Source organism: Poecilia latipinna, unplaced genomic scaffold (genome assembly GCF_001443285.1).
Source record: "Poecilia latipinna isolate Pla-1442-1.1 unplaced genomic scaffold, P_latipinna-1.0 Scaffold1604, whole genome shotgun sequence".
NCBI lineage: Eukaryota > Metazoa > Chordata > Actinopteri > Cyprinodontiformes > Poeciliidae > Poecilia > Poecilia latipinna.
Genome location: NW_015114220.1, coordinates 132,652 through 148,410, shown reverse-complemented (window position 1 = coordinate 148,410; position 15,759 = coordinate 132,652). Strand labels below are relative to the sequence as shown.

The window sequence follows — 15,759 nt, the reverse complement described above, 5'->3', positions numbered from 1 at the left end:
AAGAAGAGGAACACAGGGAGCGAGGGGCAGGAATAAACGGAAACCGGGTGTCTGAAGTTAACAAAAGGATCCAGCAAGGAGCGATTGAAGGAGAGGGGGTTGAATAGTGGGACGTTGATTGCTGGAACAATGGACTGGTGCTAATTAGGAAACAAGGTGCAGCTGTGAGGAGAGAGCAGAATGCAAGCTGAGGGAGAGAGAGGAAGAGATGGCACAGAGAGGCAAGGAGGGGGAATAAAAATTAACTAAACACATGGAATGAAAATAAACTGAAATAACTGTGAACAGACTGGTGTAAAGTAAACACAGATCACAAATGATCAAAAACCATGAACTCAGGAAAAGACAAAAACAAAACCAGATCCAGTCAGTAAAAAATCAAATCGATACTCTGAGTTTTTTTTTTTTTTGCATCTAAACTCCAAAGGATCTTGTCATAATCACATGTGCAGATTGCTGTGAGCCACTGATTTAACGTCAAACAAGAAGACAGAAAAGCTTTTTATAAAGTCCAGATCTCTTACTACCTGTAAACAGCTGACATGTGAAACTTTCGGGTTGGAACTGATGAGACATTTTTCAACTTTTCAAGTTGTTTTTTTTTATTGTTATGTTGAAGGTCATGACTTACTACTGTGAGGTTCACACTTTGTGAGCCTTGTGAAAATTATTGACACGTGGATGTAGTTGTCAGAAGAACAAACTGAATTTGAACTTTTTTTTTTGTACCATAAAGAGTTTATATTTAAATACTGCGGCTGAAATACAGTTAAACAAACCAACTGAATGAGTCGGTGAATTCATTTGGCCTGACCAAAGTATTTACTCTTCAAATTGTGTGATTTATTCAATAAATCCTGGAGATATTAAAGTCAAGACAAACACATCACGTTTAGGGAGTTAATTGTTGCCTCGTTATTTATTTATGAAGCTAGTTGTGTTAAACACAGTATTTAACTGTACAGACAGAGACAAATAACTTTGGTTTAAAAAAAAAGAAGTAAAAAACTCTTAAGTATTAAACATACTCTCCATTAAAAGTTTTGTTTTTTTTACTGGTCTGACGCATTATTCCACTTTTAAACAGGGAAAACAGGTGCAGATAGTTTGTCTTCCCTCTTTATTAATCTTTATCGTTTCTTCACTCGTCTTCCTAGGCTCTGCTTGGAGGCCAGGGACCCGTACTGCGGCTGGGACTTCAGGCAGCGCAAATGCACGACGCTGGAGGAAAGCTCCAACATGAGCCAGTGGAAACAGAACATCACCGTTTGTCCGGTAGGACCGACCTCGCTCGCTCGCTCACTGCGTTTACTGCACGCATCCATCGGGCTTTCTGTCGCACAGCCCAAACTCAGCAGGTTGTTTATCTCTGCACACGTCAGCGTTTACATCACTGCGTCTGTCTTCTGGTGAAATGTCAATAAACAGTAGCGACCCGGAGCCTCTGGACGTCAGGAAGCCGCCATGTGTTGAACACATGAAGTATGTGTTGGATTATGAGGCTTTCCTGAGTTTTTTCAGACCTTCTCCTCTTGTCGTCCTTCTATGTGGGAGCTCAGGTTATTCTGCCCAAGGATCTGTGTTTATGACCTGGACTCACATTGTTTTTCTTTGCTATTATTTAGTGTCTGTTTATTGGCAACTATGTGATTTCATATCAAAGAGATAAACAAAAAACTAAATTCTCCATGATTAGAGAACACCAAATCTTACCAAGTAATTTTAGTCTTGTTTCTAGTGCAATTATCTTATTACACTTGAAATAAGTGAAAACTAACATGCAAGTATCTCTTCAGCAAGGAGCTCGTTTTAAATAAATAATTCCTTAATATTGGTGAAAAAGTTTTTTTTTTTCCCGCTGGCAGATAAATTTACTCATTACAAGACAATTTACCCATTTATAAGTGAAATAATCTGCTAATGGGACAAATACTTTTTCACCATGATTAAGGAGTTTTTACTCAAAACAAACGTCTATATCTTGCGTACAATTTACTTTTATGTTAGTTTTGTCTTAATTCAAGTTTACTAAGATAATTGCATTAGAAATTAGACAAAAATACTTGGTAAGATTGTATGTTTTTGCAGTGTGTGCAATGATAAAACTAAGATATTCTCTACGATTGGAAAGTCTGAATGTTCCAGAAAGAGAAAAAAAGGATTTTGAGATTCTTTAGGGCAGCTTTAGAAGATGAAGATTAATCTGTTTTACAAATTTAAAAATGAAACAATATCAAATAAGTAAGTTTTCCATCAGTAGCTCGAGTGCAGTCAATTGTAAAACCTGTGTTGCTTTTTCATTCCTCGAACATTCACTTCACAGTGGACTCTCACAGTGAAAATGATGTTTGTCCTCCAGCTGCGGAACCAGACCATCGACGGCCGCTTCGGGTCCTGGACGCCGTGGCACCCCTGCAGCAACGAAGACGCCCTGGACGGCGTGAGCTCCTGTTTGTGTCGCTCCAGATCCTGCGACAGCCCCGCCCCTCGGTGCGGCGGCAAAACCTGCGCAGGGCCAACCATTGAAGTCTCAAACTGCTCCAGGTCAGAAGAAAAAATTTATTTGTTTCAGTCGTAATATAATTTGTGCTGAGTTATAAACTAGGACATCTTCAAAGTTATATACACTTAAAATGGCTCAAAGTCACCCATATGCATTTCCTTATGCATGCTAGCTGCTAGCAGGCTGCTAGCATGTGCTAACTAAGGTAAAAGAAAGGTACCTAAACTAAACAAATGTTCTCTAGCGTGTGCCAAAGTCACTGACACAAGATATACATCTTACCATTTTTACTTTATTACACAGAGGTTCAGTAAAATGTGTTGTGTAATTCAAAATGGCCGCCTGTGAAGATTTGATGAGCCCTCTTCTTGTCTCAAATCCAAACAAACTGGACTCTGCGCTTGATTAAAACCACAAAACTATTATTACAGATTGTTTCACTGGCATCACACCATAACTGTAGCATTGATTTTGATCACAGGAGGTTCTGGTTTGTTATTTAGGTGACACCAAGTTTCCCCCTGAGAAATTCCTAACTTCCTTTGTCTTCAGCAGAATGGGCCAATCACAGAACAGAGACAAAGAGTTGAAGCTCTTTCATCCCACTAGTAGCTATGGCAGATTTAATCCTTGGTATGGAAATTAAATTGTGCTTTTGTAGAGAGTGGCAATTAAATCATGAGGAGAGCTTCCCAGGAACAAAGCACTTAAGCAAATTGAGTGAATGTTTCCTAGTCAGAATGAGCTCGTTTTTGTGTGTGTGTGTGTGTGTGTGTGTTTCTGCTCACAGAAGTTCAGAATTAGAGCAGTGAGTTAAAATGCAGAGCTGAAAAGGTATTTTTGTATCCTCTAATTCAGCATCGTATTAACGCCTCGTGAGAAAACAATGTTAAGTCATTAGTGGAAAAATTAGCTTTCTGGATAAAAGCAGCCCCGGAGGTGGCTAACGTCTGCCTGTGCGTCTGTTGCCATAGAAACGGAGGCTGGACACCGTGGTCGTCGTGGGGACAGTGCAGCACGACCTGCGGCACAGGCTTCGAGCTGCGCCAGCGCTCGTGTAACAACCCGTCACCCCGGCACGGCGGACGCGTGTGCGTGGGGCCCACCAGGGACGAACGGTAAAATGATCACTTCTAAATAAACCTTTGCATTAATTCCCTTAGAAAACTACATTTAAAGTTTAATATCCAAACATAAGCATAAACGCATAAACAAAAAAGTTTGATACATGTTGTTTAATTCATAGAAGGAGCTTTAACCCTATTAAGATATTATATTTCTTTATGCAATTGGTACTTAGTAATAATAAATTATGCTTTGTGGATCATAAAATCCACTAAACATGGTCAGATTTTGCGACTGGACTTTATCATACTTAGGGAAGTTTCCACATTGTGTCTAAATTACGTAGTTATGCATCATATGAGTTTAAGTTTAATTTTAATCTTAATTAGAAAAGACTCCATCTTCTCTTAAAACAATTCATATCAAAGAGATTTTTCTAATGCCATTTTTACCTTCATTGACTCATTCAAAAAAATGTTTTTATGCAAACTTCTTGAATGTGCAATTATAGATTTGAAGACAGACGAGGGCTGAATGGTAAAAGAAGGGTACTGAATTATGTCATATTATGTTTTAAAATATGTTGGCAGGTAATTTAACGCCTAACCTTGATCTAACTTAGCCGTCAATTTCGATCGAAACTTGATGAAATTCTCCGGTGACATTTTGCGACTTTCAGCCACATTCAGCAAACTGAACACGTCCCACCACCGTCTTCTCAACAGGTTCTGCAACGAGGGCGTGTCGTGTCCTCAGCCCATTTTCTGGACGCCGTGGGCCTCGTGGACCAAGTGCAGCACAGAGTGCGGCGGAGGCGTCCATTCCAGGGTCAGGTCCTGTGAGAACGGCAACAGCTGTCCAGGATGTGCACTGGTAGGGAAAACACACACTCACAAAAACACACTCCGACTCAGAAAATCACAAGTGGTGGGTGTAAAAAAAAACAACAAAAAAACAATTAAACTGATGCAAAAGGGTTAAACATGAGTTTGGTATTATTTTTTTAACTAGCAAGGGAAAAATAAAACATTATCAGGATATTAAAAAGAAAACAAAACAGCTGACAGTGGAAGATTTTAATGACATGCAACGTAACGTAACTCTTACACAAGAAAGAGTCACGACTACAAAGTTTATATCAATAAATGCAGCACATATTATGCTTCTTGTATTGACAGAGAAGAATCTGGTGAATAACCCAATCCTGATGTCCCGAACAACTGAATAATGCTAGTTTATGTTAAAGTAACTTTATTTCTAATAAACATTAGTGACAGTAGTGTAAAGAAAGAAAGAAAAAAAGAAAGAAAGAAAGGACACCCATGCCCACATTTGAAGCAAAACCTGCTTAAAGTTCTCATTTTTAAAATATTTTTCAATCTTCCTCACTGGAAAACATAATTTATGACATATTTAGGAAATCTTTTTAGAAGGAAATTCTGACTGAAATCAGAAAATCAAATCAAAATAAAAAATAAGATCAAATTAACTTCATCTCACACTCTACAGCTCAAAGTGAATATGGTGAATGAAAATTATTTGACACTTCTTCAGTAAAAGACTCTACTTTTGAAACTACTTTAGGTTGTTTTAACATTAGAATAAAATCCTTTTGTGTGCAAAAAAGCTTCGGCTAACGAAGCTTCTTCTAAACGTAAATAAGACTTTTGGCACAGCGTCCTCTGAACAGATGTATCCAAATTAGAGCTAACAGCCACAACAGATAGCATCTGGAGAAAAACCAACACATAGTTTTAATACACACGCCTCAGACCACAAACATAGTGGTGATGGTGAGGATTTGAGCGAAACGCACCTTTGCTGTCTGAATCAGCAACAGAATAAGTAAAAAATATTAATCTAAGCCAACAGAAACTGTGTCTCTGATGATGTAACAGAAAGATAAAGTCACACCAAATTTATGCTTTTTATGTAAGCAGGATGCAGAATTTCTTTACGTCCCAATTTAATCTAATTTAGGAAATGCTAGTGTAAAACAAATAGCCACTTTTCTGCTTTTCATGTATGAGTAAAACTTGTCTGTGAATGTCCACTGTGTCCTGTAGGAGTACAAGGCCTGCAACCTGGAGGCATGTCCAGAGGTGAAGAGGAACACGCCTTGGACGCCCTGGATGCCGGTCAACGTGACCCAGGGCGGGGCCCGCCAGGAGCAGAGGATGCGCTACATGTGCCGGGCCCACCTGGCCGACCCCCACGAGCTGCAGATCGGACGGAGGAAGGTGGAGACGCGCTTCTGTCCAAATGACGGGACGGTGGTCTGCGATACGGACAGTAAGTGGCGGACGCAAGTACAGCTCTGAGTTTACAGCAGCCAATGAGGAGGCAACTCTGCCACCTCGAGATGTCTGATTGCTCGACTCATTTTTCTTTTCGTAGGTTTAACGGCTCGCTTATAGGTCAAAGTGATAGCGTAGCGATAGATTCTGAGGTATTGCAAAAGATAAGGACTATTACTGCACCCACTCAATGTCCAGAGAACATGACGAGATGAGCAGCAGCACATATTTGTATTCACAGAGTCACACTGGAGTTTTAAATTTCGCTGTGTTTCATATTTGCAGCGGTTTTCTGTCATGTAAACCAGACGCAGATTTCGAGGAGCCGGGCTGAATACATTTGTCCTAATATTGGGTTTTATTTTGATGCAGCTGTGATCGATGGTGCGCTGCCTGGCTTTCTACAGCCCATTGACATTTCCATAATTCTTTTCCCCAAGCAGCAGATAACATCAGTGTCATGAATTAATATTTTTTTCACCAAAGGAATTTTGATGCCTACGGGTTTGGGCTGTTTTACGTGCTGCGGCGCGTTTCGTGGCTAGTCTTCAGGTTTGAGCTGCCAATCCATGCCAGTTATAAAATAGCAGTCTCTCTCTCTCTCTCTCTCTCTCTCTCTCTCTCTCTCTCTCTCTTTCTCTCTCTGTGGCTTATTGTTAGACAATGTAGATCCTATAATGCTAATATTTCTAAAATGCTTCCAGCATTGCCAAACCCAACATGTTCAGCCACATTGCTAAAGCTCAAAGGGATAAAACAGAGAACATTTGATGTACTTCATTCAGCCTTCCTGTTATCTGCTGAACCTGAACTCCTTTTAAACAGCTTCTTACATCTTTATGCTTCCTGACCTCTCTAATAATGGAAGTATCTGTCCTCTTCAGTAAAAATCCAGTCCTACACCAAAGAGTGTTGTTAAGACATGAGCTGGTAGTGCTTATGTTGTGTGTTGATTGTTTTGGAAAAAGACTTTTGGGTTTAAACCAGATGGTTAAAGACGCTTGTTAAGCTGACATTTGGCTTATTCTGGTCTCTGGTCTACTTATCAGTGGATCTCCAATTTTTAGGAATTAAAAAGAAACGCACACAAGAGACGTATTCATAAAGCTATTTGTGTGCAAACCAGAAATGTCTCATTTTTAAACTACTCACAAAGAAATATTATCCCTTAAATAGCACTTCCCTAGCAAATAGCATTTCTCTCCACTGACACACTTCCCACATTTAAATCTCCATGATTTTTAGGGGAAGTTCTGCCTTTATTTATGTGTAAATTACAGCCGTAGAAAATTACTTTGCATTCTAAAAAACCATAATCATTTGCATCTGCATGTATCCAGGGCATCTGTGTTACTTTCTGTTGCAAAAATAAAGCAAATGCCACATGAAAAACGTTGCAAAAATACCAAAAAACCCAACAAAAGTTAGCAGATTGCACCGCTTTGTGAATTCCCCTTCGAAACGCGGTCAGCGTAGCACCAGGGTCTGATTTCAAATTGTCCATCTGTTTGCTGCAGCTGTTTTCATTCGTTAAGATTCCAAAACAAGCCCTAAAAAATGACATCATTATGGTCGGTAGTGAAGATTAATTTCATAGTTAACGGGAAGTAGAATTTGAGTTGGTGATAAACCTGAGTGGCCTGGATCAGCTGTCATTCAGAGAGCAGAAGTCTTAAGAGCACCAAGCTAAAGGCGGCAGGAGCTTGATAAATAACTCAGCCGCAGAAAAACGCTGCAATCGTGGAAGAGCAGAGTGTTTTGTTTACATCTTTGAGTAATTAGCAATAGGACAGATGACTTTGCAGAAGCATGCTGTAGCATCCGCTGCTGCCGTGTTGTTTTTCTCCTGAGTATCACAATAATAATCTGCCAAATGTATTTGTTGCAAAATGAAAAAGATCCAATTTTATAAGAAAAATTATCAAATAAATCAAATTAATAATGGAAAAATGGTTGATAATTCAAATGAATAAAAACAGTCTTTATTTGAAATAAAGATTTTTTTTTTCCCCAGTTTAATCAAAGTGGACATAATAAGGCCAGTTTTTGGTTATTCAACTTCGCTTTTAGTTAAAATTATTTTCCAACAATTTACTGATTTTAAGGACTTGATGTACTTTTTCTTACAAAACCACATTTAAATATCATGCAGTCAATGAATAGCAGTTGTGCAATCCTTTGTAGGCTTATTACTATGTTTTGAAAGGATTCCAGCTGAACTGGATCCCACTCACCCTGTCCTGCCACTCAATTTTTTTATTTTATTTAACCTTTATTTTACCAAGATAAAATCCCACCGAGATAAAAAAACAAACAAACAAACAAAAAAAAACCCTCCTTTTCAATTGACGGGGAGCTGCGTACACAGTGCAGATTCTGTTCAACATTGGTTTTCTTTTTACCACTGTAAGGTTTGATGGCTTACAGTCGGTCTATCACAGGGGCCTTTTGGCTGATTATTGCTTTCCTTGCCTGACTTTTCAGTTTAGGTCGACGACCATGTCTTGGTATTTTCGAGACTATAAGTCACTCTGGAGAATAAGTCGAATTAGTCAAATAATGTGATGTGAATTGGAGATAAAGAAACATAATGATTCCCTGGTCTGTAAGTTTCATTTATTTAGAAGTTGTCAGACATGAGGGAGATCTTGTCCATGTTAATGATATGATCCTGTGGCACTTTTTGTTCAACCAACCTATGGAAACTTTTGACTGTATTGGACGTCTGCCGGCAGTTTCTGACACACCAGCGTCCATGTTCTAAAATCGGGGAGTCAGGAATAACCCGCTCCTCCGGTGAAGCGCGCAGCGGGGCAGAGACGCATGCAGTAAATATATGGTGACAGAGAGGATGTTGCGTAGCATGAACAGCTAACACCAAGAAGACCCTTGCTGCAAATTCAATTATATTTATCTCCTTGGCAACTACCAGGACGTGGAGATGTAGCTGAACTGTTTAGGATCATCAACAGCTGTTCCAGGTGTTTCAAAAAGTAGCACCGACAGACAGACACAGCTATCTAAAGTAGGAATGTCTGACGAGGTAGCAGATCGTCAGAACGCGGGCAGCGTGTTCACTTGTTCCTCGGGCTTTGGCCAAACAATTAGCTTACCTCGCTGCTGCAGTTTGTAATGTTTGTGTCATGTATGTCTCTATGAATTATGGAAAAAAAGAAGACGTATATAAGTCGCTCCTGACTGCAAGTCACAGAACCAGCCAAAGTATGAAAGAAACTGTGACTCTTGCCTTGAGGGACAAAAGTCAGAGTTTGAATCCTGGCCTGGAGTCTTTCTGCGTGGAAAGTCCAAAATCATGCCAGAAAGGTTAATTGGTTCTTCTAAATTTTCCCTTAGGTAAGAGAGTGAGTGTGTGTGTGCATGGCACACACGGCGAGAAGCAAGCATGTAAAGATTTCTTGCAGCAGATCCATGATACACCCCCACATCCCCCCCGCCCCGTCAGACCCGTTAGCTCCGCTACACGCTGTTAGTGACGGGATCATAGTCCGGTACTAAACGCACCCACTGACACACAGGGAGTCGCACACAGCAGCAGACTGATGTTTGCCACTGGTGGCCTTTTCACACAGCCCTCTCCTACATCGATTACCTGTCTCCCCCTGTCAGCCTCCCGCGGGTCGGCTGCATCGACTTTAACAAACTGATGAAACACCGACAGCAGGGAACTGTGGGATGCAAAAGATACAGACCTTGAGGAGAGAGACGGTGAAAAATGCCTCTTGGTCGATTTGCATGCTTCCTATCGCTGTTTGTCGATACCAGCTGTGGTTATGATTCTTCACCTTGAATCAAACTTGGGTACTTTAATTTAATTTTATTTATTTTTTATTTTTTTAATCTCTCCATCTGCAGGCCTGGTGGAGGAGTTGCTAAAAATGCCAGTGGTGAGAACGGCGGGGACGAGCTGGTCGTCGTGGGAGACCTGGTCCAGCTGCTCTCAGAGTTGTGCCAAAGGTTACCGCACCCGTCGGCGGACCTGTTCCGGGCCGGAGGGGAAGAGCGCCCCCGTGGCGTGTCGTGGTTCCCCTGTGGAATACCAGGACTGTAATGTGCAGGCATGTCCCGGTGAGTGAGTCCAACTCGGCTACCTTCACTGTGACGGAGAAAGAATCTCAAAGCAAACAGGTTGCTCAGATCAGGATTTATGTTTAGATAGATATGCATTTAGTTTTATTACTGTACTTGAGGATCAGCTAGAATATCCTTCAGTTCATTATTCACATTGCATCATCTCTGAATTGTCTTCTTTGTAATCCTACTTGTTACTCTTTGTTTAAGACATAGATGAGCCTGCAGTGTCTGTGAGATATTTCAGGCATTTCAGGATGACTATCTATTTTGGGAAAGAACATCTCCCCTTGGTACGGACATAAGAGCTATAAAACACATTGAGTGCACATAGAAACCCCCCAAAGCCCAATAAGGTCCTGTTATAAAAAAAAAATACTGTTATTGCACTTTGTGAATTATAGACTGAACTGCACTTGTTTCCTGTGAAATGTGCTGAAGGGTCGACTCCTAAAAGAGTTCAACAACACCTGTCGTTTTAGAGGGGCTTGTAAAAGTATTCATGACTCTTAATGTTTTTCACATTATGCCACACTATGACCAAAACCTCAGAGATTTCACTTGTATTTTTACGGTACATATCTAGTGTCTGATTGTGAAATGGAAGGGAAATGATGCATGGTTTTCAGATTTTTCCACAAACAACTCTTTGATGCATGTCTTTACCAGCTGTGCAGATCAAAACACCCAACATATGCAGGGTGGATGCTGCCTACAAACAATGATTTTTAAGTGTCTCCATTGAATTTAGCTCATGGACTTTGACTAGACCATTCTAACACATGATTATGATTTAATCTGAACCTTTCAAATGAAACTCTGGCCCAGTCTGAGATCCTTTGAAACTTCTAGTAAAATAGTCTGGCACATTTAGCATATTGGGCAAAGAGTTCAAACGGGTGGAACAAAGTATTTACATTTGTATTTTTTATTTTTTTTAACGGGGGAAACATGTTTCCAAATTTTCAAGATCCAAACTGCCTATTTGAACAATTTGAATGGAGACATTTGTCAGTACGTAGAAAGTTGTTCTTGTAACATGGCAACACAGGGAAAAGGTCAAAGGGTATTAATTCCTGTCCAAGGCACTTTATGGCAAGTTTTAATATTCCGAACATGGAACATTAGCTTCAAACAAACAGGTTAACACCCGTACACATGATACTTTCCAAATGTAAAACATTAAGTTTACTTGCTAGCTTACCTCAACAACAGCTCTTTCTAAAACTGTATTTACTGTAGGGGAAAAAGCAAGAAGTAAGCTGATGTAAAGTCTTTTATGCTGATGTCTCCAGCACATTATGGGTTCCTAAAGAAAAGGGAAGCAAAAAAAAAAAAAAAAAGAGACCGCTGTAGAGACAGAGTGCTGGGGGTCAATGATAGTTATAGAATACTGCTGAGTGGGCAATTAACGTCATTAGCTAATGGTTACCAGCAGCTGCAGCCAAGCAGGAAGAGTTCCCGAACAAATGAAGTTATCTGTTTCAAACTCCTCATCAAACCATCATAATCAGCTGACCCGGAAAAGGCGCTGGACCGGCTCTGTTTATTAAACACACACACACTCCTTAAAACAGACAAACGCATAAAACAAGCAGCCACAGCGAAGGGCCTCCTCTGAAGAGATGGACCTTTATCTTCTTGCCTGATATCTTCTGAATTATTGATTTGTGTTTGGCTGCTTGAATCTGCGTTTGAATGTTAATTGTTGGCGTTCAAATGAAGTCCTTACTTAGAGAGACGTAACCTCGGGTGGCCCGGATGGCAGCGAGGAGACGTTTTACCAGTTCTGTCACGTTTCCGCGTGGCCCCCCGAAGGACGTGCAGGTGAGAAGGACGAGGCCGGCGACAGAAGAGAGGATGAGTGTGAAATAGTAATTGATGATGAAATTAGAGGGCGGGATGGAGGCAATGAAGATGGCCGAAGAGATTAAAATATGTCCGTCTGTGCAGTGGAAGCGGTTGTCTGTGGGTCCGATCGGCGAGGCGGTCAGAGGACAGAGCTCCGGCTTTCATTAGGTTTGGACTGACAAGAGGTTTGATTTAAAGTTAAATTTAAAAAGAACAAAATCCCAGTTCGCTTTTGAGAGTCGAACGTGAATTTGTTAGCAACATTTTTAAACTTTAAAAGCGCACACCAAGCCTCTACTCAAGAGGAGTATTTGATTCAGTCACAAAGCCGTTCGTCTTCTTAAACTGAGTCTCAAGACTTACCAAATGAACTCCGAGAGTAAAACTCTGAAAATCTAAGTATTTTCAAAGCCACACTGCTGAATTTTTGCTTTTTGCCAATGACTTTTACATTGTGGGGTGAACAGAAAATAATTTGTGCCGCACTTGTTTCTGCCTGCAGAGAAGAAAAATATCAAAAGATATCTACAACTAACCAGACGTGGGCGTTTTTTAACAGTATTAGCAGCAGAAACACCACGGTTTACAGTATCGTGGTATTTAACACAATTGGTGATGATGGATAGATTTCTTATTAAAGTTATGGTAATTATTAAAACATTTTTTCAATTTAATACACAGACTTGAGCCACATTAATATGTTTACAGTTAGTTTTTGCCAGTCTGGCCTTTAAGCCGTAGCTCTTGGAGGTTAACAAGCTGATATTAATTCTCTGCTTAGCTAACAAGTCTGAAGTGAAATGCTTAACACACGCTGAGTTTCCCAACAGCCAAACTGCTTCTGTGCAGTAGCCGTGTTTTAGCTAGCTGACCAGTTGTGTGCAGCAACAGGTGGGGGAAGGGAAGTTCTGCCCATTTGTGACTATATCCAACAATAATTCTCAGTATGGTTGTTTTTTTTTTTAATTTTTACAAATCTGACTAGATTTATTTGTCGCTGCCCGTTAAGTTTTGATTTTTGATTGATAACCAGAACTGTTTGACTAATGAGACCCAAAATGTGGCTGGTATGAAACAACAAAACTACTGATCCCATTTGCTGCACAGAGAACAACTCCAGCTTTCATCTCTTCACCTGTTTTAACTCTTTAATTTATAAACATTTTTACCATTTTGTACCTGTAAACAAACCAACTTGTACCTGTGTAATTAAACCGATCCTCCAATTTAATTTGAGCTTAGTGTTTTCATAAGGATAGGAGACAAACAGTCCTCAAAATGTCTAAACTGCTTATTACTCTATGTTCCAATTTATCGTATCATTTTCCCATTATAGACTAGAAATAGGATATAGAAGATCATTCCAGATAGCTGTCTGTCGAAGCAGGTACAAAACGTTCCCATGTACAAATTGGCACTTGGTTGGTATGAAACTTCCTGGACGAACCAAAACTGCAGCACCGACGCAACAGCAGTTAAAAAGCTTGAGTGTCATTTTATAGTTACCAGAATGTTAAAAAGTAGAACTTGATTTCCCTGATAAATGTGTTCTAGCTCAGGGAATATTTTGATATTTACGGTTTATCGGGGTGACTTCCTATAACTCGGTGAGTCAGACGCTCATCCAGTCAGGTTAGAGTCAATCAGTCGGAGACGTGGCTCGCTGTGAGAGCCGGTTAGCGTTAAATAGCAACATCCTGCTTCTCCCGCTGTCATCCTCTCTGCTAAACAAGTCTCCACTCTGCCTCTCAAGTTACCTGGCAACGACGCCTCCCTGCCTCCGTCAGGCAGACATCAGCCAGTCAACCAGACGGTCAATGAGTCACCCGCACTTTTCTGATTAGATCAGACGAGGCATTAGCAGTCCCTCCGCTTCCCCCCCACGGGAAGAAGAAATCGGTACGTTACTCAGGTAGGAGAAGACGTAGGAGGAGGTGTGATCAGTGAGACGGCAGCAGAACGGCACAAACGTGTTGTTTATGTCCCACAGTGATCTCTAGTTTACCCCAAAAAAACACATCTAAATATACGGAGCCTAGTGAAGTTGAAGACAGATTGCATTTAATGTTGCTGGACGTGTGGAAAACTCAGTTTGATGGGCTGGAATAGAACGGGCGCAGCTTTGTTAGGCTTCATTTTGTCACATATTGTAAACTTAATTCTGCGCTAAATTTTTATTTTTTTATTTTTTGTTAATACAAACTGAAGAATTTAAGCAACAGCTTCATCCACTACCATCCTCCATGTTTCACAGGGCAGCAGACCACAGACAAACATCTGTAAAGATGTGACTGCAGAACCAGTTATTCCTGAGTAGTTTGTATCTGGTCTGCTGCTGAACTCCTTCTTAAAGTGTGTCAAATGATAGCAACAACCAAAGCAGTTCTTATTTTTAGGACAGGGACCTGTTTTGTCTCCAAACTCTACTTACTGCTTTCACTTGGACGGTGTGATATTCTCTGTGGTTTTCGATATGGAAAATGTGAAAACACTGACACGGGGGCAACCTCAAGATTGAAATCTCTTGAAAATAAACCCACTTAAACACATCTGTTGTGTTGCACAGCTGGGTGGAAAATCAGAAAACAGTTGTTTTTATTCATATTTTATTTGTTTGCCCTTTAAATTCGCAGCTTCATTTCTGTAAGTATTCCCAAAACATCTCCCGTGAACCGCTCTTGTTGGAGTTCAGTCGTTTGACCCCTGTGGACATTTTTTTATTAGATAGTGAACTGAAATGAATCCAGGCTTGTGATAAGAGCTTGCCTTTCCTCACAGAGTGTAATATTTCAGTGTTAAATGGCTTCCATGCTGCTTTGCACCACACACAAAGGCAGTATAAACTAATGTGTGTGTGTGTGTGTGTGTGTGTGTGTGTGTGTGTGTGTGTGTGTGTTGCAGTGAAAGGTGCGTGGTCCTGCTGGTCTCCCTGGTCTCAGTGCTCAGTGGGCTGCGGCAGCGGCCACTACCAGCGGACACGCTCCTGTAACAGCCCCGCCCCCGCCAACGGAGGAGACATCTGCATAGGCCTGCACACCGAGGAGGCCCTGTGCAACACACACACCTGTGACGGTAAGGTCCCGCTTCAAATTCAACGTCGCAACTCAGATGTGGCTATTTATAGCGCCTCGCAACAACGTCTGCGTTGCTCTCTATAGTGTTTCAGGTTTATAGCCACAAATCCCAGTGGGATTTTTACGTGATAATGAGACCAACAGAAATAACGTAAGAGACATTTGTGTGAGTGCGAGGAAAGATATCCACGCTTTTCAAAATTGCGAGTAGTTACAAATGAAACTCAACACATATTTGTTTTCAGCCTCCATTTAGGTCCATCAACACGGACACAAATAATCGTAATAAAAATGTAAACAACAATGGCGTGGTTTATGCCAAATGATATTGATGTGTTTGAATGAAAGTCTGTGGCTAAACTCGAGAAGATCTTCACAGACACGTTTCCTCCAATCAGGATCAGCTTCGGCTATATTGCAAAGAAGAAAGAGCAGAAATGGCTCTAGATGTTCAAAGGCTCCTGTCTTTCCAGTGAAAAGCTCATAATGCAAAGACTTGCATCATATGTGTTGAGTTCAAACACTAAAACCCACTGAGATACATTGAAGTTTGTGATTTCAACATCCACCACACACACAGGCATGGCGCCGTGCGCCTGTGTCATTTCTGTGCTGCCCCCTTCGGTGAGTCGGCTTCAGTGTTTTGTTTTTTTTTTCTGATGAATTAAGAGAGTCTTTCATGAAATGGGAAGATAAACGTTCATGCTGAGAAAACAAGCCGCCCCTCTTGCTGTGCAGCCGGAGCTCTGAGCGCCATGGCAACCCCTCTGAGGAGCGTCAAAAAGAGACACCATCATGCTGAGAAGCATATGGAAACTTTAGCGTAACACATCCGAATGTTTGGCATTGTGCCTGTGAGCAGGGTGTTGATATTACTAGT

At 40.8% G+C, this 15,759-nt stretch overlaps 1 protein-coding gene across 1 annotated transcript in view; it reads left to right on the top strand.

Moving 5' to 3' along the window:
* Nucleotides 1–1,087: 1,087 nt before the first annotated feature.
* Nucleotides 1,088–15,759, top strand: part of sema5ba (sema domain, seven thrombospondin repeats (type 1 and type 1-like), transmembrane domain (TM) and short cytoplasmic domain, (semaphorin) 5Ba) — a gene marked incomplete at its 5' end in the record, with an annotated part of 29,670 nt that continues 14,998 nt past the window's right edge. The window contains 7 exons of the mRNA XM_015059145.1: nt 1,088–1,275; nt 2,360–2,544; nt 3,478–3,621; nt 4,294–4,441; nt 5,635–5,860; nt 9,739–9,951; nt 14,707–14,877. Coding sequence (XP_014914631.1) covers nt 1,088–1,275; nt 2,360–2,544; nt 3,478–3,621; nt 4,294–4,441; nt 5,635–5,860; nt 9,739–9,951; nt 14,707–14,877 — 1,275 coding nt within the window. The remainder of the gene's footprint in view (nt 1,276–2,359; nt 2,545–3,477; nt 3,622–4,293; nt 4,442–5,634; nt 5,861–9,738; nt 9,952–14,706; nt 14,878–15,759) is intronic.